Source organism: Epinephelus moara, chromosome 23, assembly GCF_006386435.1.
Source record: "Epinephelus moara isolate mb chromosome 23, YSFRI_EMoa_1.0, whole genome shotgun sequence".
Taxonomy (NCBI): domain Eukaryota; kingdom Metazoa; phylum Chordata; class Actinopteri; order Perciformes; family Serranidae; genus Epinephelus; species Epinephelus moara.
The window spans coordinates 21,181,119-21,206,289 of record NC_065528.1 but is presented as its reverse complement, the minus strand read 5'-3'; the positions used below and the strand labels follow the sequence as shown (position 1 = coordinate 21,206,289).

At 41.6% G+C, this 25,171-nt stretch overlaps 1 protein-coding gene and 1 long non-coding RNA gene across 4 annotated transcripts in view; both read left to right on the top strand.

Annotated features, from left to right (window-relative positions):
• Positions 1 to 25,171, top strand: part of LOC126384645 (sodium- and chloride-dependent betaine transporter-like) — a 65,155-nt gene that overhangs the window by 4,468 nt on the left and 35,516 nt on the right. For 2 of the 3 annotated variants that reach the window (XM_050035784.1, XM_050035783.1), the window contains exons 4-13: positions 1,033 to 1,173; positions 1,258 to 1,375; positions 4,771 to 4,812; positions 7,304 to 7,433; positions 8,609 to 8,743; positions 13,821 to 13,924; positions 14,017 to 14,141; positions 14,557 to 14,669; positions 14,751 to 14,888; positions 16,008 to 16,110. In XM_050035784.1, the coding sequence (XP_049891741.1) occupies positions 1,033 to 1,173; positions 1,258 to 1,375; positions 4,771 to 4,812; positions 7,304 to 7,433; positions 8,609 to 8,743; positions 13,821 to 13,924; positions 14,017 to 14,141; positions 14,557 to 14,669; positions 14,751 to 14,888; positions 16,008 to 16,110 (1,149 nt within the window). Of the gene's footprint in view, positions 1 to 1,032; positions 1,174 to 1,257; positions 1,376 to 4,770; positions 4,813 to 7,303; positions 7,434 to 8,608; positions 8,744 to 13,820; positions 13,925 to 14,016; positions 14,142 to 14,556; positions 14,670 to 14,750; positions 14,889 to 16,007; positions 16,111 to 17,115; positions 17,217 to 20,296; positions 20,444 to 20,580; positions 21,098 to 25,171 lie in introns of those variants that run through there. The other variant, XM_050035782.1, reaches the window with a different exon arrangement.
• LOC126384647 (uncharacterized) overlaps positions 24,045 to 25,171 on the top strand; it is a 5,693-nt gene continuing 4,566 nt past the window's right edge. Inside the window, exons 1-2 of the long non-coding RNA XR_007569329.1 lie at positions 24,045 to 24,360; positions 24,496 to 24,696. This is a non-coding gene — a long non-coding RNA (uncharacterized LOC126384647). The remainder of the gene's footprint in view (positions 24,361 to 24,495; positions 24,697 to 25,171) is intronic.

The following is a 25,171-nucleotide window of genomic DNA, read 5'->3' as shown; positions in this document are numbered from 1 at the left end:
CGAGTTTTCCGCAGAACCGGAAGCAAAACAAGTCTTGCATTCTTCTTCTTCTACGTTTTCTGGCGGTTGGCAACCAGCTTGTAAATGCATTACCGCCTTCCCGACCCGGAGTGTGGATATCACCATGGAGAGAGGTGCGCTACGTCAGACTTAATTCGAACATAACTGTTTCCATCCCCCATTTTGTGAATCAACATTTTTTTGAATCAACCAAAACCCGGCCAAAGCGAACGTATTTTAGTTTGTGCGAATCAGGGGATTTTAATTTGAATTTTGGCATTTCCATTATAATTTTCCGATGCAATACTTCTAGATACGCATCTAAACAGGCTGATGGAAACATAGTTAGTGTTAGAGCAGCATGTTACTAGCCATGTTTCCATCACGTGACCCGTGGGACTCCCGAAAAAATGTCAGCCTCTAGTTCATATAGCTAATATTGTTAGTATGCTAGCTGTGTAACACATAAGGCGTTTCTCAATACCAAGTACGCCAAGTTTGGACTTGCGCACTTGGGAGTTCAGACTCCCAAGGACGGCTGCCATTGCCGCTGGTCTGTGAGAAATGCATTCTGGGGTACCTGGCTGTCAAAAGTCCACACAAGTAAGGCAGAGCAAGTTCACATCCGGGCATTTGGACTGTACTTGGCTGGATGCGGACTTTGAATTGGAACAGTACTTGGGCTGCGACTGGTGACGTTTCACAAGAACACAAGTACAGTCAAGACGCAGATTGAGAAACGCTGATAGAGTGCATGTCAATTAACAAAATATTTCACAAAACTTGCAACACACCTGACATGCCAACTTCCTGTTGCCAGGGATTACTGGTCCTGAATTTGTCTCTGTACTGCCCCATGCACAAATTACAAGAGTAGATGTCAAAAAACACTTAAAATGGATGCAGAGTTTCATGTATGTCCCTCACATTGTTGAAATAGAACCTAGGCTCTTGACTGGGAGCCAAACAAGTATTGAGGAGCTGTAACTGTTGGACGACAGTAACTATGTGAAGTCTTGCTGTGTCCTGCAGGGGTGGGGATTGCGTCCCAAGTGATTCTGGCCTATCTGAACATCTACTACATCGTCATCTTAGTCTGGGCTCTCGTCTACCTGTATTACTCCTTTAAAAGCACGCTGCCCTGGTCGACGTGTGACAACTTTTGGAACACTGGTGAGGAATTCTTCTTCACATTTAAACATTTTTGAAGCATGCTACATCCATCTCACTTTCATCTGTCTTTCTTCAACCCCTTAGACGTATGTCAAAGTCGCCCCAGCTCCTATGCCAACCCCAATTTGTTTCAACCTGACTCCAACTGGTCATTCCTGCACAACGTCACCTCACTTGACTACTTTGACGAATTCAGTCCAGAGTAAGTTTTGTTCTTATTGTCAAGCGATACTTTATAAACTATCACAATTCTGAATTTTGTGACATGTACTGAATAGATATCAGTAATTCATTGTTTTAATGTGATACATAAAAAGATTGATGAGATAATATGGGATTAGTCTTGGTTTCCATAACAGCTGTGGGTCACACCCATGCTTTCATGTGTGTGTAGAGCAGCAAGTTCTCACATCTGTTTCTGTCATAAAGACCAACACTATTAATGGTTCCTTGGGAAAGTTTGAGGGTAAAAAGTACACTTAATAAATTTTAATGACTTCTCACGCAAGGTGGTGGAAAATGGTTGAAAAATATTGCATTGAATAACAGCTAGACAGTTTAGGAGATACTTATTTGTTGCAGAAAGATGGATGATAAGTTCAACACCAATCCCACAACGTGAATATGAAGCTCTGAGCGAAGCGCTAGGGCGGAAAATCCGAGCGGTGCGTGACGCCAAGGGTAGCGGTGCCGCTTTGTCAGGCGTTGCCACCCTCTCCGTAGACAAACAATGGGACAGCCAGTGCAAAGCGGTTTTACAGCTGATCATGTGTAGAGGCCTCAAGGGAAACGTGAACACTGGTTGCAGATGTTGTGAATTCCTTTCTGGTTTTGGATCATTTTCCTGCTGGAACATGTACGGTTGTGTTTTTAGAAGCTTATTTGGTGATTTTTTTATTTATTTATTTTTTTATGGTAGAAAGTGCCCAGCAGCAAGTACACTGCTAATGTACATGTAGCTACATGCTAACGTCTGGCTATACACAAGATGTACAGTCTGGGTTGCTGATGTTGTTAATTTCTCTCTGATTTTGGTTCATATTCCTGCTGGAATGTATTGCACTCAGAAGTTTTTATTGTGGATATTTTATGGTCGAATGTTCCACTGTTCCCTGTTACAGTCATTCCCCGCCAACAAGTACTCTGCTAATGTACATGTAGCTACAGATGTTGTCAGTGTTGTTAATTTTTCCCTGATTTCAGATCATATTTCTGCTGGAACATCTCTTGTTGTGTTTAGAAGCTTTCATTGGGGATTTTTCAAGATATAATGTGCCGCTATTGTCTGTTGCGCCGAAAGCGACCTGTGGTGAGTTGCCATGTAACGTCTAACGCCGGGTGCACAAGCTATTTTTCCTGTTTTAACGGAGCTTTTCCCTAACGCATTCCCCACCCCCAGAATAACGTCGTGAGATTCCGTCGTTGAGGGACCTGGTCAGATGCGGGCGGCTAGCTAGCGTGCTGTCGGCGAGAGCTGTTAGCGAAGTCATCTAGCAGAAGAGCTAGCAATATCTTCCTGCGAAGAGCTCTCATGTTGACTATCACTGTACCAACTGAACTGAGACGAGTTGAGTAGTGTACTATTGAAAGAGCTGATAGGCGCGAAATGGGCTATGGAAATGAGCACAAAATTTGAAAATATAGATTAATTATCAACCGCATAGAAATCAACCTATGGTCAACAATCACTTTTAATAGTGGAAAAAAAGCTTATGCTTATTTTTCTTTTGCATGAATAAATGAGATGTTGTTTGCTTACAACTGCGATTGCAATTTATTTCCTATTTCCGGCACTGTAACGCTCCGTTTCTCTCATGTTGTCAACGCCTGAGTAGGAAAAATCCAACGCCTCCACGGTCCGATGGTCAACGGAACTACTGCAGTGCTGCGTGCTAGTCCGTTACTATCCATCATTTTAACCTCCATTGGAATGAATGACTTCCGGTCAGCGCCAATCCGTCAATGCGTTAGGTTGTACACCTAGCTTCAGCTGCAAAAGACGCTGCAAGCTGCAGCAGTTAAAATCATGGATGACGTTTATTTGTAGGCCAACACGGAAGTTAACATTGCCCTGGTTCCCATGACTATAAACAAATGGGATTTTTCCATTGAATTTTGGATTATTGCAGAAAATAAGCAATCTTGCCACCACAAGGCTGTTAAGCAGGGTTTTTTGTCGCGATGAAACACAGTGTTCGAGAGTGCTTTGGAGGCGCAGTATTAATTTTTTTGNCTGTATAGTTAAGCCTTGCCATAATAGCTTATCATAGGGCTTAGGAGGTTTTTCACTGAGTGCTAATCCTTTTCTAGAGCACAAACTTCTTGTGTTTATTTGAATTCAGCTGAGACGCTTTGCGCCTGGTTGCTATGATACAGAATATCTGTGGAAAAAAAAATGTCGGCACAAGGTAGAGAATGTGCTATAGATGAGGTAAAGGGTGAAGTATGCGGGGAGAGAGGACGGACCCGCCAGTCTGTATAGGTTCATGAGAGGAATCATAATACATACAGGATATTAACAGATTTTGCCTCCATTGTTGTTGTTATTCAGCATTTGTACATGTAGGACGTGACAGTTTTTCTTTGAGGTATTTGTCCCTCCTGCACTGTGATTGAACAGCTGAAGTGACAGTAACGAGTGCAGCGTTTTTATCCACAAACATTTTTCAGCTCTCGGCGCTCAAATGAAAACGCCCAACCGGCAGTGCTTGGCGCAGGATTCACGCCCAGTGCCTTGTTGCGCTGCTGGCGTTTGTAGCGCAGTGTAAATATGTGACGTTCCTATTGCAAAGCATTAAAAACATATGCCAGCCTCAGAAAAAATTGCTTTAGTGGACACGGCCTCTTAGCCACTTGTTAGTGACCGTCTTTTTGATGATACTGTAAGTAAGCGGCTTCAAGATTCACAAGTGGAGTATTTACCAAGGTATTTCATCTAACTTAATAAAATGTAAAAGTGTCCTGACTGAGCTTGTGCTAACCATGGACCTTATGTCAGGAATCTAACCAAAAACCAATTTTAATTAACCCTTTGACTTTGAGATGAGGGAACCAGGAGTGATAAATGCGAACTCATTTCCAGGTTTGAGGACTCTTTCTTGCAGTACTTAATACCCGCAGCAAATCAGTAAACAGTCCTGTGATTCCTGTGACATGTTGACCTCCACATGAACATGCCTCCAAGCCACCGAAGAGCAAGCTGCACTTCACTGCTGCTCTGTGTTTTTTCAGCACGACAGTCATTCTGCAGCTGTAATAACGGTGAAGAGACACCAAGATTAGGAAGACCTGGAGATGTTGACCAATTAGAGCAAACTGGGCTGAAAGAGACGGCCGTTAAACAGGGTGTTTCAGACAGAGGATGAATACAGGTGTTCCAGCACAGACAGTATGAGGAAAATAAAGTGTTTCTTGACCGTTAAAGCACATAAACATATTCTAATAGAAACCTTAAAAACAATATGAACCTGAAAATGAGCATAATAGGTCCTCTTTAAATCAATGGAGAAGCATGGTTTGGAAGTTAGATTTTAAGTCACTGTACTTACTTGCTTTTCTTGTTTTTTGTTTGTTTGTTTGTTTTTTCAATATATCCAGGGTTGATAATGAGCAGAGAACATCGGAAACGGAGTTCTGGATGTGAGAAACACACACACTCACACACTCATCTTCCTAAAACATGTAAAAAAAAAAGCTTTGACAGTAATATCATCCTCCCCAGCGTGCTTGTCCGTGGGTTGAACATTCCTCACCAATAGCTCTTAATGCCTTTCAGATAACAAAAAGTCATCCTTCCTGTCTGGGTGCTCAGTGAACATCATGTTAATGATGGGAAAAAACAACATATTGTTTCATAGTTTGAGGATATTTTTTGAAAAATGGCTGCCGCTCTTCACGTGACAACCTCCTGATTTGCTGTGAGAACAGAACAGGAAATCGCCTGTGCTGCACGATGAGAACAATATGTGCTCTTTTCCCTGCAGACACTTTAATGTAAACTAAAGCCATCAAAGACAGCCATCTGTATTCATGATGCAGATGCTTGCTCTTTTTTCTGACAGTATGTCCACTGTCACATGGACGTCGGAACTATTTTCTGAGGGGGGGGGCGGGATTTTTGTTGGGAGGGGCGAGGGAAGCACGCACACTTATCAATGATTAAGGATTTGATTTGAAGTCATTTTATAATAACATGCAGTTATAAGAGAACTAGAATGGATGAACACGGCATCTTTATTGTTAAGAAAATGAAACTTTGGAACATAACATTATTTGTAACCTTGAATGAAAAAAAGAAAAGTCTGCGTTCCTGACTCAGGGCTGTCATGCATTTCCAAAAGTGGACCTTCTCTCAGCTGACCTACTGATGAAGATTTTAAGCAGGGTCGAGACATCGCTTTCATCCATAAGGTCACTGTGAGCGTTAATAATGACCAAATGTGTTAGTCTCTCCTGCCTCATGGTGTTGCGCAGCCAGGTTTTCAGCCTGCGCAAGGCTGAGAAAGAACGCTTGGATGCCGCAACAGATATGGGCAGGGCCAGACAGAGCTTAATGAGCTTCTCCACCTCCGACAGCATGGAGCGGGTTTGGGGCTGCAAGGTTTGCAGGATGGACACAACATCCTGGATGCCAAGGCTACTGTATGTAGTCAGGCAGGCTGCATATCACATCAGAAGCATAGATCTATGCATTAATGATATGAAAGAGATAAATGTAAGTCAGACAAATAGAGTTTAAATTCAGATTCTTTATTTTTGTAAAGCGTAATGCAGTGGGTAGGGAGGCTGGGGTGCGGGGGTGCAGATGGGAGCACCCGTAGTTCCGACGTCTATGCACCGTCAGGGTCTTACTTGGCGGCAAGATGGCTTCCAGTTCATTAATGACATATAAGTGGTTGTTGTCCTGAGAACAACATTTTGTATGAGAGCCCTGGGACAACAACTGCCTCAGCCAAGCAACGTTGGTGAAGAAAGAGCCCTGCTACCAGTGCCCTGCAAAATACATACAAAATGGCTGTGCAGAGAGGCGCAAATTAAAATATGAGACCCAACCTGAAAGTATGACATTGGTTTACAATAGCCTGCTACTACAGACATTAAATATTTATTTGCTTTTTATAGATTGTCAGTTTTTTGCCACCATGGAAATAAGCTCACGTTAGCTTCCAAAGGCTAGCTAACAGTTAGCCACTAGCTGTTAGTATTAACTCCATGATCATAAGAGAGTACAGTCACATTAACTTTAATTCCCGTTCTTTAAAAAAAGAAAAGAAAAGGAATAAGCCACTACAAGAATTATGTTCTTTGTTTGGATTGTCAAGGGGACAGTGAATCAGAGATGTTTGTTTCTGGCTGCTCGAGTTAGTGGGCTAGCTGTTAGTGTCAGCGCGCTAGCCCGCCATCTGTAGCCTTGATTTTTTTCCAGGATTGTGCCTATAGTGACATAAAGTATTGTAAAATTAAAATGAGACTTATGGGGAACCAATCTAAAGTGCATGATACGTTGGCTATTTTAAATAAGCATTAGGGGGAGTTATTAAGTTAAATGACCAGATAGGTTGAAAGCATTAACTAGCTAGCTAGCATGCTAGCAATTTAAAAAGTTGTTGACTTCCACTGTACCGCAAATGTAATCATTTTCATATTTAAAAGGCACAAGCAAAATATCGAGGGATACTCTTGGCAATTTTTGGACAATATTGAAACAGCAATTATGTCAACTCTAGCATTTTTTATATTACCATTTCATGTTGCACAGATACATTATATGGTATGTATTCCCCACAACTCACTTTAATTGCTGTTGGCAGGTATTTTGCCATGTCATGTTGTCCTAAAAAGTAATCCAACAACATATGTGTAATCAAATCAAGATTAATTTGCAAGCTGATGTGAGCTTATTTCCATGGTGGCAAAATATTGGCTGAGGCAGTTGTCGCAGGGCTATCATACAAAATGTTGCTCTCAGGGCAACAACCACTTAGGACATGCATTGTAGTGGGCTGTGTTTATTGGCAGTGGGAAACAAAGTATGGTGTATATATTGCACATCTGTACATCCATTCTGCATGTTAATAGCAGAGGATCCAGTTGTATTCATGTGTTAACTTTTCTGATCCCTCCCTGACAGGTACCGAGTGTTAAGGGTTTCACATGACATGACCCTGGGTCCGGTAAACTGGGACTTGGCTGCGTGTCTCCTGCTTGCCTGGATTGTATGTTACCTCTGCATCTTTAGAGGAATCAAATCTGCAGGAAAGGCGAGTACTCCTTTCGCATACACACAGTACTGTCCCTTGTATTATGTTGCATACATATGGCTTCCTCAGCTCATGTCCCTACTTTCCTATCTACCTTCACTCCTGTGATTGACGAAGATGTTATAAATGAACATCAATAAGTGATGTTATCTGTGTCATCAGTGCACATTCAGATTTAATCCTTAAGATTTTAATTTAGAATTTAAGTGAAGTATTTATAGTCAATATTGTTTCAGTAATAGCCATTCAATCCACGTATTGCCTCTCTATATACTATAATAATGTGCAGTCTGTCCCACCTGGGATTTAAATTCTTCAACCAAGCTCCAGAGATTCAGGGGAAATGATGCTTGCACCAAATCTTCGACATGGTGTGGAAGACAAATGCCTGGGCGTGCACATTTTTTAACCCATGACTGTATATGAAGATGGACAACGCCGCTCTACTTCCTGCCATAGTACAAAAATGTTGCCAATATATCCCGGATACAGCTGCCGCCTTTTTGCGCTGGTGATACCATTTAGAGCTAGAGTCCCCACCCATTGAGTTTCCACCCATACACCCTTGATTGCGAGCACACAGATTGCTACACACTGCTGTCAATGTGGACGTCAAACAACCTTTTCATAGCTTTAAGTATCTGATAAAAACCAAACACTTGAACATGCACAGTGTGATAAGAACTACCTAAAATGACAGAAACCATCTTTTGGAAAAAATAATGTGACGTGTACTTGGGTTTTTAGTTTCTCTCATGTCCTATTAGCTAACATGAAGGGGGCGAGTTTTATGACCGATACTGCAGCCAGCGACCGGGAGGGATCGAAATGTTCTTGCTTCATTTTTGGGTAGCTGTCATGTCGTCCATCTTTTATATAATGTGCGATTTTGACATGCATATTAAATCTCTATGGAGTGTTTCAGCATTTTTCAGAATGGCAGACAGACAAAGTTAGCGACTAGCTGGTTAACACAGAAGAGCAATTAGCAGGTGACGATCCAGAAATATCCCACAGGAGTTGGTGGATACCAAAAACAGAGCTAAAAGGAGAGTGAATACTGGACTAACATTCACCAGGAGACCACAAACACAACTCCAAAAGGATGCTAATGTTGCTCTATGTCCACTGGACGTGTAAAATGACTAATTGTATGCATGTTTTTGTGTCTGTAGGTAGTTTATGTCACTGCTACAGTGCCCTACCTTTTGCTGTTCATCCTCTTCATCCGTGGAGTGACACTCCCAGGAGCCGGAGATGGAATGAAACATTTCCTCTACCCTGAGCTCTACAGGCTCGCAGGTCTACATGTAAGATGTCATTATGAAGTGTTCATTACAATGGGCGTCATTCACCAACCCTTCCAAAGAAGAAATGTCTCTTTAAAACCTACTTACAACATTTTCACAAAGACTCTTACATTCACCATTATTTCCTTTTTTGGATTCATTTGTATGTATGTATGAACTGAATCTTTGTACACTAAAGAGCACATTTTGTGCTGACATGTTTTAAACTCAATCCCACAGTTGTATAATATTACAGAATTTTAATTACAGTAATTTCTTTTAATCATTTATAAATGTGCTTACCTATCTAATAGGGGTGAGAATAACCAGAGGATCCAAGATACAATATTATCATGATACTTAAGTCAAGATACAATATTATTGTAATTTTATTTATATTTTAATATTTATTTAATATTCATATTCTATATTGTTTTCAACTGTAAATTATATCCCCGAAGGACAACTGTCAATATCTGTTTTATCTAATAAGATAAAGTTTTCAGTCTGTTCAGCTCATTTCAGCCAATTTTTTGCAGCAGCAAAATAAAAGCGACTGATTATATTATTCTACTAGGCTACCTAAAGTTTAATTTGTATTTGTAGTATTAATCATTTATATGATAGCAAAAATCACTACTTGGGACTGTGTGACGATACAATATTGCCACACAAAAATATCGCAATACTATATTGAATCAATTTTTTTCCCCTCCCCTACAGTTCCTAATAATTTTCAGTTTTTCACAAAACATTATGCGTGTCAAAAAGTGACAAAGCAGCATTACAACTAAGTTAAACAATAACAAACAGAAACACTGTGTGAAATAGTCCACCTTCCACCTTCTCTCCCCCTCTCTCTGTCTTTCTCTCTCGCCCTCAGGCATTCTGAAAGTATAAAAGGCGTGACGGGGGTGACATGTAACACAACAGTGTCTGCCTCTGCCATGACATATGACAGACATATGACACATGTCAGCAGCACCTTCTAAACATAACATGGCAGTAACAATTGTAGTGAGTAGCCTTATACTTTAGCCGCTACTGATTGCTAATTGGCTGAATTGTTTGGACGTGTACTCAGAAACTACTCAAAATCTTTACCAATGCTGAATATCTTCATACATTTATTTTCTCCCGTGTCCGAAATGTTTGTATGACTTCCAAAAAGTTTCAATACAAACTCCCAATAAACGCAGCCAAAATAAATCTTAATCTGATCTAAAACTGCTTGCTTCCTAACATCAGCAACACCTGTGCTTACTGGGAAGAACTTAAATACCATGGCCTGCCACAACCAGTGAGGTAAGCCACCTAGTGGTGAGGTGGGATAATATATTTAACACAAATCAGACATATGGCTCAGTCATCAATCATTTGGCAGTTGATCTCAGCGTCTGCTTGGAGGGTAAGGAGCTCCCGGACCTCATGGTTTTCCCAATTTGCCGACATTTTTGGCTGCTTTTCTTCTTTGAGTTAGCTGCTAACTGCTGCTAGCTGCTTTTTGTGATGATGTTATACATTATCAAAATGTCACACCCATCCCGTCCTGCCAGCTGTCCCTTTTATACAGGTATATTGCGATTGTTCTTTTTATACAGAAAGGCGAGATGGAATAACTGCATCACATTTCTGCTTTAAACAGGCTGTGTAAAATGGGCTCCTCTTTCTCACATGCACGCACTCACCTCAAGAGCAGGGGTGTCAAACATACGGCTCGCTTCCAATCTGGCCCGCTCAGTGACTTTGCTAAGCGTAACAAATGCAGAGAAGTCATTAAGGGAAAAGGCCACTTTAGAATGAAAATACAGACAGTACTTACTCACCCTCATGCCGTCAAGAAGTCCAGTGTAGTTTTTTAATCCACAAAACTCGTTTGGGGTATCGGAGGATAACAGCCAGCCGGATTTTTCCATACACTTGAAGTGCACAGAACCCACATTTTGAAAATGTTATAAACCTCCGCTAATGCAAAACTACACTGGACTTCTTGTCAGCATGAGGGTCAGTAAGTACTGTCTGTATTTTCATTCTAAAGTGGCCATTTCGTTTAACTCCACTTTTTCAATTAAATGCACTGCTATTCCTATTTGTCCAAATGAACCAGCTCCTGTTTCTTCACAGAGATAAACAGGAAGCCGGTGTGCTTGGTGTGCTCACAGCACCTTTCAGTGCTCAAGGAATATTATATTCAGCAACAATATCAAACTCATCGCGAAAAATACAACAACTTGTAAGGACAACTAAGAACAGAGAAGATAAATTGTTGTTGGCGCGGTTTGAGAAAACATAAGTCTGATTGTAGTTTTAGCAAAGAGATTTAAGCATCTCATGCATCTTTTTTGTGAAATTTTCTATCCACTACTCGCTACCAATACATTTTATTAAATGCAATATTACAAACACAATGCATAGTACAGTCTCTCCTGCACAGTACTGTCTTTCCTAAAGTGAACGCGTGCAGAAAGAGTCATTACAACAATCAAAGCGTTGGCTTCACAACCAATCAGAGCATCATCTGTCTCTTTATTTCTCAATACTTCTCTGTCCCAACATGAAAACAGTGTGCTGTTATTTTCTTCCCCCCTCCCTTTCTCCTTGCCTTAAATCTTGTTTCCTGTCCCAAGACAGAGTCTTAACAAGAAAAGCAAACCAAGTTCCTTTCTTTCAGCTTCCCCCCTCGAGTATACAGTAACATCATCACAGAGGAGTAAAAACAGTCTCCGTCCGTGGGGAATTCTGAACACATTTTGAAGTGAATTTATATAAAGTCAAGATAACTTCCTTTCAGCTGAAACTGAAGTCAGTAATTTACCATCTTTTCAAATGATGGATTTTACTTACACAGGAATTGGCACACTGTATAACATCCTTTTAATTCCTTAACTGAGGAATTCTGGATGCATGCTTCCACACAATGACAGCCTCTGTTTCTGCCAGCAACCTGACCGTAGAAAAGAACTCTGCCTCCCATTAAATAGGTTGTCACCCCTCTCCCTTCCCCTCCCCCTGCTTCCATGTCTGTAGGGGTCAGATGTAATTAGACAGTGAACCCCCAGACAGCCAGTGGAGTGCCTCTTCCTCTTCTTCTGTGGGCATGTGGATGTTTGCATGAACATTCCTGCAAGTGGTGAATTGATTTCTGCTTTTGCTTCTGCTTTTCTAGTCTTTGTCATGCAACTCAGTCGAAGTGTCTGATCATCTCACTTTTTTCTGTCAGAGTTAGAAGACAAAATGTGGCTTCCCTTGTCTACTCGTCTGCTCACACAGCTGTGAACTATGGTGGGAATCTTAGCATGTTAAGGGGAGGAAGCAAAGGGACAACTGCAGGAATGTTATCTGGTGTAATGTCAAAAGCAGGTGAAAGCAGTTATGGGTCAGAATTATGCAATGCCACATGTTCTTAAGAACACATCTGTTTCGAATGAGTCTTGCTCTTGCATGCAAATTTTTTTGCTTGAGCCACAGAGGAAGTCATAACCGAGTTGTGGGGTCTGTTTCATGTGTGAATGTTTCTCCTTTTGCACATGTGACTCTGAAACACAACAGTTTTGTCTTTGTCTGGTGTTGGATGTAAAGATTCTTTGCGACAGACTGAGGTTTATACATGATCGGCCCGTTCTCACTCCCCACTTGTCAAATATCACTGGACCTGGGCGTCAGGTTGGAGGTGAGGTGGATGAGTCAAACAAACTCTGGACTTTCGCCCTTTTTTTTCCTGAAACCAAATGTCAGTTGAATTATTTTAATAACAACATAGTGCCAATTCTGGATCCCCACTTCAATCTTAAGCCCAAGGGATTTAAATTTTGGTGTCGAGACCAGTGGTTCCCAACTCGTGGGTCGCAGTCCAAAAGTGGATTGTGGGTCCTTTCTTAATGAACTGCAAGTGACTCACGAACTGTCAAGTTTATGGAAGAAGAAGAAGAAGAAGAAAAAAACACTTTATTTTGAAGTACAATCAATTTCCGGCATAGAGATTTTATTTTAAAGTACCTTTTCCTGCCGTAGAACGAGAGACTAATAAACAGCTTCTTAACACCGACAGCAAACTAGCTCGACGACATTGCCAAAGGCAAGGGTGACGCTGAATATACTGAATAAACTGTGTGGACCTTGAACTAATGACTAAGGAGAAATCTGGACCAGTTGGGAACCACTAGTCCAGACCCTGATTTACTCGCTGATACTAGCTTTTGTAAGTTTGTATCTGAGTCAGTCACGCTCTTCTGCGACACCAACCAAAACAACAAGACCTCAATCGTGCACTGTGTAGTACCTTTATGGTAGGTTCAAAGGGGTTTATAGTTGCCTTTGCAAAATGTGCCAATAGAGTGCTTCCCCAAATGAGTTAGCATTTTAGTACTCCAGGCTCCCTCGTCTTGAAGTCAATAGGTTTTGGTTTGATGCCTGAAATAAGGTCTGTGGTCAACACAAGCTTAAGAGACTTTCATGTTTTGTTCTACGACATTAAAATACACCAGTAAATACCCCACTCAAGAACTTTGAAGCTTCTATGCGTCTTAAGAAAGGTTGTTGCCAAGAAGTGGGACTACACTGAGACTACAGATGCCGAACACGGCTTTACATTCTTGTTATGGTGGTGACATTAGGTCATGTGACCATAGTGTAGCTAGTTTATTGCTTTTCACTTCAGGCGATTTCATTTAGGCTTCAATGATTATAAAATTGAAAAGAGTATCTTACTGAACAAAACATGTAAGTATCACACACGTCTTTTTGCCACGGAACTTACTTTCTTTTTGACAAGGGAACGAATGTGATGCTAACTTCCGCGTCAGCCATCGGGGGCCCCTTTTCCCCAGATTTTTGGGAGCCCAAACATTTGCCTGGCTTGCTTCACCTGATGGTGTACCCCTGGTAATACCTCAGATGCCGAACTTCTTAAATCTTGCCCCTGAACCTGTATTATAATAATAAAGAAAAGAAAACTAATAAAACTAAGTTAAATCCAAACATTTAAAACAGTAATAACTAAACGGAAACAGGCAAAACCAAACTAAATGGAATTGAAAACAAAAATGAAAACTAATGAAAAATACAAAATTGAAATGACTCTGTCTTTTACCCACTCGAGGCTTGGTGTGATGCCTTGTCAGAGGTGCTGTCGTCCTACTCCGTGTGTCTGGGAGTGGTGACCGCTCTGGGGAGCTACAACAAATACAACAACAACTGCTACAGGTCAGTGTCCTCACACACAGCACATCATCACATGTAGTTTAACAGCCATGTGCTCTCTGACGGTGCAGGCTTTTGTTCTTGGTGTGTTGTAGGGATTGCTTGGTACTATGTTGCCTGAACACTGGCACCAGTATCTTTGCTGGTCTGGCTGTGTTCTCGGTGCTGGGATTCATGGCTCATGACATGGGCGTGTCCTTACATGATGTTGTGAATGCCGGTGAGTTCATTTTTCCCTTTTCAGCTTCCGCATCTTTAATTTGACTGCTTTCAATATTATTTTGGAAATATATTGAAACAGTTGCAGTATTTTTTTTATATGTTGTTGAGCATCAATTTGTAATTATTTTCAATATCTATCAATCTGCCAGTTCTTTTTTTTTTTTTTAAAACATGAGTTTCTGGTTAAAGCAATATGTTAAATTATTGTGCAATAACATGAAACATTTTACATTGTAACAACATAAATATACCTTACAAAGGCTGTAACCTTTGATGAGAAGCTCAGAGGTCACTTTGAGGGGTCACAAGCCAGACAGGTTAGAAACTGCTGTGTCAAAGGACTTAAAGTTGCTGGTCTTAAAGATTACAACATGCTCTCATGTGTTCATAGATGCATTATGTGCTTTCCACAGGTCCTGGTCTGGTCTTTCAAGCCTTTCCAAAGGCTCTGTCGATGCTGCCTGGCGCATCCTTCTGGTGTGTGCTATTCTTCCTCATGATCCTCTTCCTGGCCCTGGACGCTCAGGTATTGTATTGTATTATCATGTGTAGTGTTTCAGCATCATGTTGTTCTCACAAATAAGCTTATCTGTTTCTGTCCTCATAGTTTTTGTGTGTGGAGAGCCTGGTCACAGCCATCGCAGACTTGTTCCCACATCACCTGAGGAATCCACGCGGCAGATCAATACTGGTCCTGGTCATCTGTGTGGTCTGTTTTCTACTGGGGCTGCCACACATCACTCAGGTGAGCAGCAGAGAGAATAAAGGGGTGTTTGATGTAAATGTGAAAGACAATTGTAATAATCAACTTTACTGTCAGGTGATAACGTGTAGAAAAACATCTGCAGAGCTGGGGCTAGATATCACATCAATATACTACTTTAATTGACAATTCAGATGTTCTTCACAGGAAGAATGAATAACTTTAATACTCATTACCTGGAAAGGTTGGAAAAAGATGAAGGGAAACTTTGCTGATATTCAACCAGCTGTGTGGCATCACAGTGTGTGCAGATGAATTTTGTTTGACTTCCCCCGGAGATTCCTGCCCGTCCGGCGGCAGAGGTCCGTTCATCTGCACACACTGTGATGCCACACAGCTGGTTCAATATCAGCAAAGTTTCCCTTTATATTCATTGTCTTCTGTGGCGATCAGCAGTGATGTGGTGGTTCACTTTTACACTGATCTGTAGCCTATAGTTCGGCTTTAGCTTCTAACTATCTTTGTCTTTTTAACCTGTTGTTGCTGCTGAGTCAGTTTGACATCCTGGATATATCCTTCAAACACAGACTGTAGACCCCTCTGTCTGCTTCTCTCTGGAATCACTCTTTCATTTTTCCAAACATATGATAATATTTCTTCAGGGAGTGCAGTTAGTTACAGTGTGGGCTCCATGCTTACTCTGACAGCTTGTTGGACCATCACAAAGGGGCGGGGCTTAGCCAAAGGGCAATTGTTAAACGTGTTGATACATGCAGAAGTAATTACAGGGTTTAATTTTCTGATGTGTGACAGATACTGGAAAGTCTGCTACTGGTGTCACTGACACACAGGAAATAGCTCCAAAGGGAAAGATAAAGTCCCAACAGTCGAGACGTCTGCAGACAATGCTACGCTGTAGTGAATATACGAGACCAAATGTTCCTTATGATTCGTTATACATGAAGATATGATTTACTGTATACGTAACGAGATCTAGCCTCCCCATTACCCTTATCCTAACCTTAACCACCTCTCTTTTTATGTAATCCTTCATAGTTAACTTTAGCTAATCGTTAACTTAGCATTAGCAGCAGTAACAAGTTGTAGCCTTCCCATTATCCTTACCTTAACCACTAGTCAGTTTTTCTGCTCGTGTTTCAGGGAGGGATAATCGTCTTCCATCTGCTGGACCACTTCGGTGCTAGTGAAAACAGCATGCTCTTCATTGTCTGTTTCGAGACCACTGTCATCGCCTGGGTGTATGGTAAGTCACGCCATTGGCTGATATAATAATTTCAAATTAGGGCTGCTCGATTATGGAAAAAAATCATAATCACGATTATTTTGATCAAAATTGAAATCACGATTATGCAGCGCACGTGGTATCTTATATTGTTTACACAACGGCATTTCAGCGCACGTGGTATCTTATATTGTTTACACAACGGCATTTCATTTCTGTCTCTACATGGTCGCACGTTTTTAATTCTCCTCTGCTCTCTGTATTGCGCATGGCCCCAATGTGCGCGCGCACACACACACACACACACACACACACATACAGACCAACCTCTCTCACTCTCCCTCTGCCATTTTCCGCACGCTGTTTTTGAAATCTTCCGTGTTCACCTGCCCCTCGCATTATTCGTAGTTCACCTACTTGACTGGCTCGTGGAGTGAATGGAGGAGAGGAGGGGAGGGGGCGGTATTGCGCATGCGCGGCTTTCGTAGAAGACAAAATAACATCTCCAGGTGTCTGCGACCAATAATCGTTTACCCTCGATTTCATTAATTTTGAAATCGTTTGACCTCAAAATCGTAAACGTGATCACCAGACGATTAATTGCACAGCCTTACTTAATATTGTTTCATTATGCCACTTCAGTGTGTGATTTTAGACAGCATGCCACCATCACGGAATCAAAAAATGGGTGTTTATCTAACACACAGTCTTTTTTGAGTTAGCTGCTAACTGTTATCACCTAATTTTAAGTCCCCTGTGGTGGGTTGCATGCATAACACGTCGTCGAAATGTCAAACCTGTGCCGCCTATGATTCCGTCTTGCTGGCTGTCCTATTTATACAAGTCATTTTGGTGCTGTGACTGCCTCCAGACATCTCTGTCCCCCCAGTCTGCAGTCGCACCTTTTATACATGGTTCAGACAGATTTTTCTACAGTGCTGGCACAGCGCTAAAACAAAATTTGAAGATAGGATTGGTTATGGGAGACTAATGACTGACTAATACCTCCCATCCATGGCTTTGCAGGTGCGGACCGTTTCTATGACAACATTGAGGACATGATCGGGTACAAACCATTCCCCGTGCTGAAGTACTGCTGGTTGTTCATCACGCCGCTCCTCTGTTGGGTGAGATACACCTGCGACTTGATTCATCAACTTTAATGTCTGTTTCCTCTCATGATTTCAGATCTTTTGCTGCCTCTATCTTTTCCTCTTCCTGTTCGCCTCTCTCCTGGCCTTTGTATCTGCGCTGAGTGTTTATTTGATTTTACAACATCAGTAGTTATACTCACACGAGAAAGAAGAGGTGAGACTGCTGCTTTTATCTCAAAATGTGGACTTTTTGTTTTTTTTAAACACATTTTACTACATGATCAGTGCAAGACCAGAGAGAATACACCAATCAGCCACAACACTGAAACCACTAACAGGTGAAGTGAATAACGTTGATCAGTGCTGCTGGGAAACCCTGGGTCCTGGCATTCATATGGACACCACCTGACCCGCAGCACCCACCTAAACACCTTTGCAGATCAAGTGCACTCCTACATGGAATGTGTATTTTCGGAGAAACAGGACTTCAGAGCAGTGAGCAATGGGCTGTCAGAGAAATGTGCTTTTGGTCCAGTGGGATATTTTTCAAACGATGGGTGCATTCCCACCTGCCCTGTTTGGTTCGGTACAATCGAACTCAAGTTTGTTTGCCCCTAAGTGTGGTTCGTTTGGGCAGGTGTGAACACAGTAACCACATTCAGGTGCGCACCAAACAACCAGAGAGACCTTCTTGAAGAGGTGGTCTCGGTCCAGTTACAAACAAACTCTGGTGCAGCTCGTTTGTGGTGAGAACGTGTTCAGTGTGTGTTTTAAATAAATCTGTGTTTCGCATTTTCCTACCATCCATAAATTTGTGTATGGGGTGTTATGTTTAGCCCCTTTGGCTGTCAGAGCATGAATGTAGTTTCCTCATCCGTCAAGAAGTGCCTCTTCTGCTTCTCGGCGCCATGGTGTTTGTTTGTTTGTTTTTCCGGAAGTTACTGCACTGCTATATGCTGAAGTGCTGCTACATCATCTCCTTCGTCTTCCGGGTGAAAGCCGGCGAAAGAAAAAGTGGTGTATGCACAGAACGCCGAGTCCAACTCCAGTCGGACTAAGTGGATACATGCAGCAATAGTTCGATTTTCAATCGGATTATCTAGGTGCGTTAGTCGAGCTACGGATAGTCCGGTTACAGTCGGACTAAGCCAATAATTCGATTTTCTCAAGCTGCATGTAAACATACTGATTGCTTGGGTTAAACATGAGCATGTTACAGTCCTGGAGGATTATTAATGTGCACCTCCTCCTGTACTGCCTTAATATGCACATTCAGCACATCCAGTGCATCAAAACATTGTTTTCTAGTTGGAGCCGCGCCTCGTTTTCAAACTGTATGGTTTGACTAAAATGAACAATGACAGCAATATAGTCCACGATGAGCAGCGCTAAAATCAACCTGTGTAGTTGTCCCTCCATTGTGACATTAGAAAGTAGGGTTGTCAAAAGTATCGATACTCTGAAAAGTATTGATACTCAAACACTGTATCCGGATACAATACTAATTTACAAAAGTATCGATACTAACAGTGCACGCCAACTCAGCGCCTGTCGGGTGCGCGCGACTGGTCCGACGGACACGTGCTGTGCAGGCAGCGTCTGGCAAGCACAGAGCCCTCGCTGCAACCCGGCTTGTTGTCGTCACTGTGCATGCATGCACACATTTCTGTTGCTGTAATATGGCCAGCGCGGCTGCAGGAGGATCAGAGCAGCCAGTTTTGGTCAAAAATGATAAAGGAAAAAGCGCTCTTTGGAAATATTTAGTGAAGTGAACACAGCACGCTGCAGACGGCAGGTACAGCCCCTCCCCTCACTAGCAGCTGAGCAGCTGGTGTCGCCCGCATCAAACTAAAATATAACTTCTAATGTTAATGCGGGAGCTAAGCAGAAAACTTTATCAGTCATGCCCGTCTGTAACATTAATAGACAATGTTAGTTTAACAGGACAACACAATTATGTGTTTCTGAAAAGTTTTGTTAACTGTAAAGTCACAGATTGAAGCTGAAAAAACGTTTGGTTTCTCCCGTAACCCCTGGTTCTCTGATCACATAGTGAGGTAGAAACAGGAGCATCCTGAGCCTAAACTACCAACTCTATTTGATCAGCAATGAAAATATGGTGCCAATTCACCAGAAGCACAGAAAATAAACAGGGCTGTAGATAAATACATTTGTATGGACAGATCTTGTTTCTGGTTGTTATTTATTTGGGGGGATTTTTTGTTGTTATCATTGATGTTACTGTTCTGATCTTTATTGAAAAAATGACATGCCTCTTAATTTTTTGCTGCTGTATCGAAAATGGTATCGGGTATTGAATATTTTCCTGGGTATCGATATTGAGTTTGAAATTTTAGTATCGTGACAACCCTATTAGAAAGTGTCACATTTATCTTGCAAGTGTACTCTTCTTCAACGTTTGGTTTACTTCCTGGATTTTTCCCACATGGAAATTCTGACCAATCAAGAGCAGCTTTCTCGCACAAGATATTTGATCTGGTCCGCTTGTAAATGCTGCCGTGAGAACATGAACCAACTCTAGGCAATTATACAACTTTGTAACAAATTAGTCCCTGATTCAGACCAAAGCAAGACAACTCTAGGTCTGAAATCACCCTAATAGTATATCAGAAATTTGGGCTGTCCAAACAATGGCATGGCACCTGGTCACCATATCATCTACATAAAGTGACAGTACAATGTTGTGTATACATTTTGTACTGCCGCCTCCAAGTCGCCAATAAGTAATGCTGCTGTTTGTATTCTGACAACATATTTTGGAAAGTTGTTGCTGTACAGCATTCAAAACATGGAAAACTGTGCTGCCCCAGACACGACCGGTGAAGTTAGGAGAAGTTATTTATAAAGTTGTAAAATGATATAACAAAAACATACCGAACAGCTTTGCAAGTTGGACAATAGTTTGTTAATTTTATGTGCCTATTTACCTGATTGAGTCTCCATCATTTGATTCAAGTGTAATTTAACAAAGAGAATTAGATTTTATTCACTTAGAGCTTTTATTCTACTTCTTTCTATTGGTTGTTTTTTTTCTTGCACCATTGAGCACACCACAGCGAAGCCCCTTAACTTGAACATTTCTTGTCCCCCAGGTCAACCTGTCTTACAACATGACAAACAGATTCCCTCTCATTGTGTATGGTTTTTATCCTGGCATCGGGGGCACCATAGTCAGTGCACTACTTCTCGTCACTCCACTGATGTGCATCCCAGTATTCCTCTTTATCACGCTCTGTAAGGTGGGTGAGATTCAAAGTTGTATTTGGTCAATTTCAATTAGAATTTCCTTATCTTTTTTTCAGCACTTCACCGTGATGGATGCTTTACTATGTCTCATAAAATTAAGTTTCAGTTGCGTTTCCCTCCTACCAATCAGACTCCTGAAAACATGACCACATCATCCAAAGATCTGCGTCAGGCTCGACCCCACAATCCAATTCTCACACTGTGTAAACGCGTCATCTTCAAGGCAAACGTGAAGCCAAACAGGCACGTGGAGGAAAACGACGAGAAGATGATGATGGGGGAACCCAGCACGGCTTAATGGTCACTGATGAACAGACCTGCAGCTAGTTATGGATGTCATCATAAAATTGTACAAATCTGTGAAAACAGAATGCAAACTTTTATAAATGTTTACACGTTCCATGAGTTTTCAGGGACATCCTGTTATGTTTTTGTTCTTTTTTTATAATAAATAATAATACTGGAAAACTACCATATAGTGTACATTTCCTCTATCAACCTATAATCCTATGTTCTCTAAGTGGTTTACAAAAGTGCCTCACGACTAGGTGCAAACCATTTCCCTTAGTGGAAACGAAGCTTTTATTTACTTTATTTCACAGATTAGAAACAATAAACTGTGAAGACAATAAAGCCTCCAAAAAATAGCATTTTAAGTCTTGTGTGTGATTTATCCTGGCTTCATATGAGCAGAGGAAATCTCTGCTCGTCGCTAGGCTAATTTATACAATGTAAAATGCCATAGGCTTGTGCTAATAATGTTAGCATGTTGTATTTGTTTGGAAAATGTGTTTAGTATAAGACAGTTGTTTTGTCAGTGAACCTTGTGAGTTGTAATGGAGCCAAATTTTGTAACATTACCTTTGTTAAATGTTGCTGTTTACCCTGTCTTCATATGAGTGGAGGAAAAGTCTGCCAGCCGCTAGGCTAATTTATACAATGTAAAATGCCATAGGCTTGTGCTAATAACATTAGCATGTTGTATTTGTGGGGAAAATGTGTCCAGATAAAGACAAGTGTTTGTGAATGCTGCGAGTTATAGTGAAGCTGATTTGTGTACTTGTGTTTGAAATTGGGGTGTACTTTGCATGAACTAAACTTTACAACATATCACCGAAACCCCGCCGCCGACTAGTGATTTGGAGGTGTAACCGCAGAGTGACACAGACACAACACCGCATAAGTAGGGTCTGCCATGTGAGTATAAATCCCGCTTAAGCAGTTCATTCCTATGATATTGTGGGCAGGCTGTTCTCATGCAGTGTTTGTCCATAGAAAAAGTAATGCACCAGAATTCATATATAACCCATGTAATCTTAAAGTCTTTGATCAGGTGACCAATGCGCTAAAGCGAGGAAAGAAGGAAGTAGTATTAAGAACAAAAGTCTGCATAAGGAGGCAGGTTGGGGTTGGTAGATGGATCAAACAAAGACAGGACTTTTCCCTTGGAGACCAGTGTTCATGTCTCGTGTCAAAACTAAGTTAACTTTGAGTTATTTTAAGGTATGTCGTTAACCATGGTTATGCCTCTGTGCCACCAATAGCCATGGCTAGAGGCATTATGTTTTCGGATTGTCCAGTTGAGCCAGTGTGCTCCTCTGCAAACACTGAACACAGTTGAGACTTATCAATAATCAGGTACCACAGGGAGGCAGAGACCCTCCCCCTCATTTCCCCACTACAATATTTTCCCCTGCATAATAAGTGTGAATGTCTTCTTGAAAAGAGGAATGGCTAATACAATGTGGGCTATGACTTATAAGCTATATATGTAATAGTTACAGTGGAATGAACAAACTTTACGTTGTTGCACATTCTCATTCATTCCTACTTACCTGCGTCATAGTGGACACTTCCGACCTGCCACACATGCCACTCTCTCAGGTAACCCAGTAAAGTTCCACTCACCTGCCACCTGTCCACACATCTCCCACTCCTGCCAGTCCACCACACCCACTTCATCAAGCTAATACCCCTCACCTGTGGATCATTACCTCCTGCTAGCATAAAGACTCCTGCTTCACAGACTCTCCTTGCCAGACTGTGCTTTGCCATTCCAATGCAACACCTTCCAGCATTTATTCCTGAACTGCTTCCTTGTTGCTAACCTCGCCTGTCTCTGACTCCACTGGCTGTCCCTCAGACAGCCAGTGGAGTGTCTCTTCCTCTTCTTCTGTGGGCATGAACATTCCTAAAAGTTGTGAACTGATCTCTGGTGTTTGACTGGACTCCTGTGTTGCTCATTCAGATCCATCATGCAACTCAATCAAAGGGTCTGATTATCTTGCTTTTTCCTCTCAGAGTTAGAGGGCAACATATGGCAGTCAGTGTTGGAGTGTCTGCTCATACAGCTCTGAACCATGCTGGGAATGTTAGCATGTTAATCAGGAGAGGAAGCAAAGCAAACAACTGTGAGAATGTTGTCGAAAGCAGGTGAAAGCAGTTCAGATTCCACATCCTATTAAAAACAAATGGTTCAAATGTTTTTGCTTGAACCACAGAGGAAACCATAATCCAGTTCTGGCCCCCTGTTTAACGTGTGAATGTGTCTCCTTTTGTTTATGTGTCAGTATGCGTGTGAAGAAGACTGCTGAATACAACGCATGCATTTTAAGACGCAACAGTTTCCCCTTTGTGTCAGATGTAAGGATTGTTTACCAAAAGAACGAGGCGTGACCTGAGGCTGGGAACAACTAAGGCACACCATGGGGCCAGAGTAGGGGCTGGTACAAGTCTCTGGAGGGCCTGCCAGCTCTAAATGTTACAGGGTGAGACTGTCAGTGCTTTAGTGCCTCTAATGCTAACCAGATGCTGTCAGAGCGAGGGTCGACTGACAGATATTCATGTCAACAAGCCCGCCTACACTCACAAAGCTGAATGGACATAAACATATGTGGTACACATCCACGCAGATAGAATGACACAGAAACAAAAAGAGGGAGATAAAATTCTGTGTAATGAGCACGTCAACCAGTGGTGTAGTGGAGGGTATACGCAGGTATTGGGGTATAGCCACCTCTTTTTGTGGCTGCTTACAGCATACCCACCTATCAGCCTGCATGTTTATGATGTTAATTTGATTATTAAATGATATATTTTGGGCGGGGCAACACAATGGTTTGAGTTGAAGGTGTGAGAAAGAATAGTATCAGTAACATTGTTAACACTGTGCTACATTACAGAGAAATACAAAACCGTACTAATGAACCTTCATTAATATAGGCCTATATTTTATCTACAAGTGCACGTCACACACTGAACGAGCCGCCTGTTAATGATGCTGTGGGCTAATGGGCATGTAGCTACTTCCATGTTTCAGATGATACGTCATGTTTGTAGTCGACCAATGAAGATGAGTTTACATATCACCTTGGGTTCGTCCTTCACCTTCTCAAAATGATCCCACACTTTGGATTTCCTGCCTGACATGTTATTAACTAGCCTGTGGAATAGCCGCAGGTACCAGCCCTGGAGATTAGGGGTCGCCTCTTCGTCTGTCTGGATATATGTTTGCATATGTTTGACATTTCTTATTTAAAAAGATATTAAACTAACTGTTCAATCATCAAAACAGTAATGCATTGTGGCTTTAATTCTTGCAGTGATAATAACAACCAACAGTGCCCATAAGATGGCATGTTTTGGTCACACACAACGAAAAGATTTTTTTTTTAGTGTGGTCAAAGGTCAAAGGTCATGGTCAGTGTGACCTCATCAATAACAAAGGGTGCATTTCTTGTGCATAATTTTCTTTTGTTTACAACAGTTCATGCTACTTAAATGAGGCAGGCCTGTTTTGCAATGGATAGTGTAAACACTACAATACATGAGGACACTCCCATCGTTTCCTCAAACTTTGCTCAGTCAGCAAGGGGACTTCATTGACTGCGCCCGCACTGAAAGATCACTGGTGAGTCACATGTATTTAAAAGTACCCAGTCCTTTCAGTATGTTCAGCTGTTTTTTTGTCTAACTATTAGGAGAAGTATGACACTAAAAAGAACATAACAGACTGTGTTTAACTTGTACTTATGATGTGTGACAGACTGAGAGCCCATGACTGAGGAAACAGCTAGAGGGGATCCTGCTGGAGGCTCTGGGCCAGATACAGGGGCGACTGAGAAAGGGGATGAGCCGAAAGGGAAATGAGCAAACAAATGGGAGTTCATCCTCGCCATGACTGGACAGATGATTAACCTCGGGACTACTTGGCGTTTCCCCTTTGTCTGCTACAGGAATGGAGGAGGTCAGCGACCGGATGGGTCGTTTGGGGGATTATTCTGGCTGTGATATAGAATATATGCTGAAGTTGAAGCTAGTTATATAACTTAGATTTAAAGCTGTGGTAGGCAGTTTTTATTTTGGTGTCACTAGACATAAATCCTATGAAAGGGGACAGCAACCTTAGGGACACCTGCCACCACTGGCACACTGTAACCAAATGAATGGAACACCAGCAATTATTATGGAAGACAGTGTTTCAAAATGTTACTAAGCAGGGTTTCCTGCATATTCATTTATTCGTGGCATTCCATTACGATAACATCATCGGCCACCATGTATTAATTTTCTGTATTTGGAGCTGGACAGTTCATTAGGAGCATTGTTGGAATATATAGTCTACTGTTCGATTATTCATTGTACGTGGACCTTTAGTTGATTCAAAACACACATTAAACATGGCTTTATGGAGACAATTTCAAACACAAGTACACAAATCA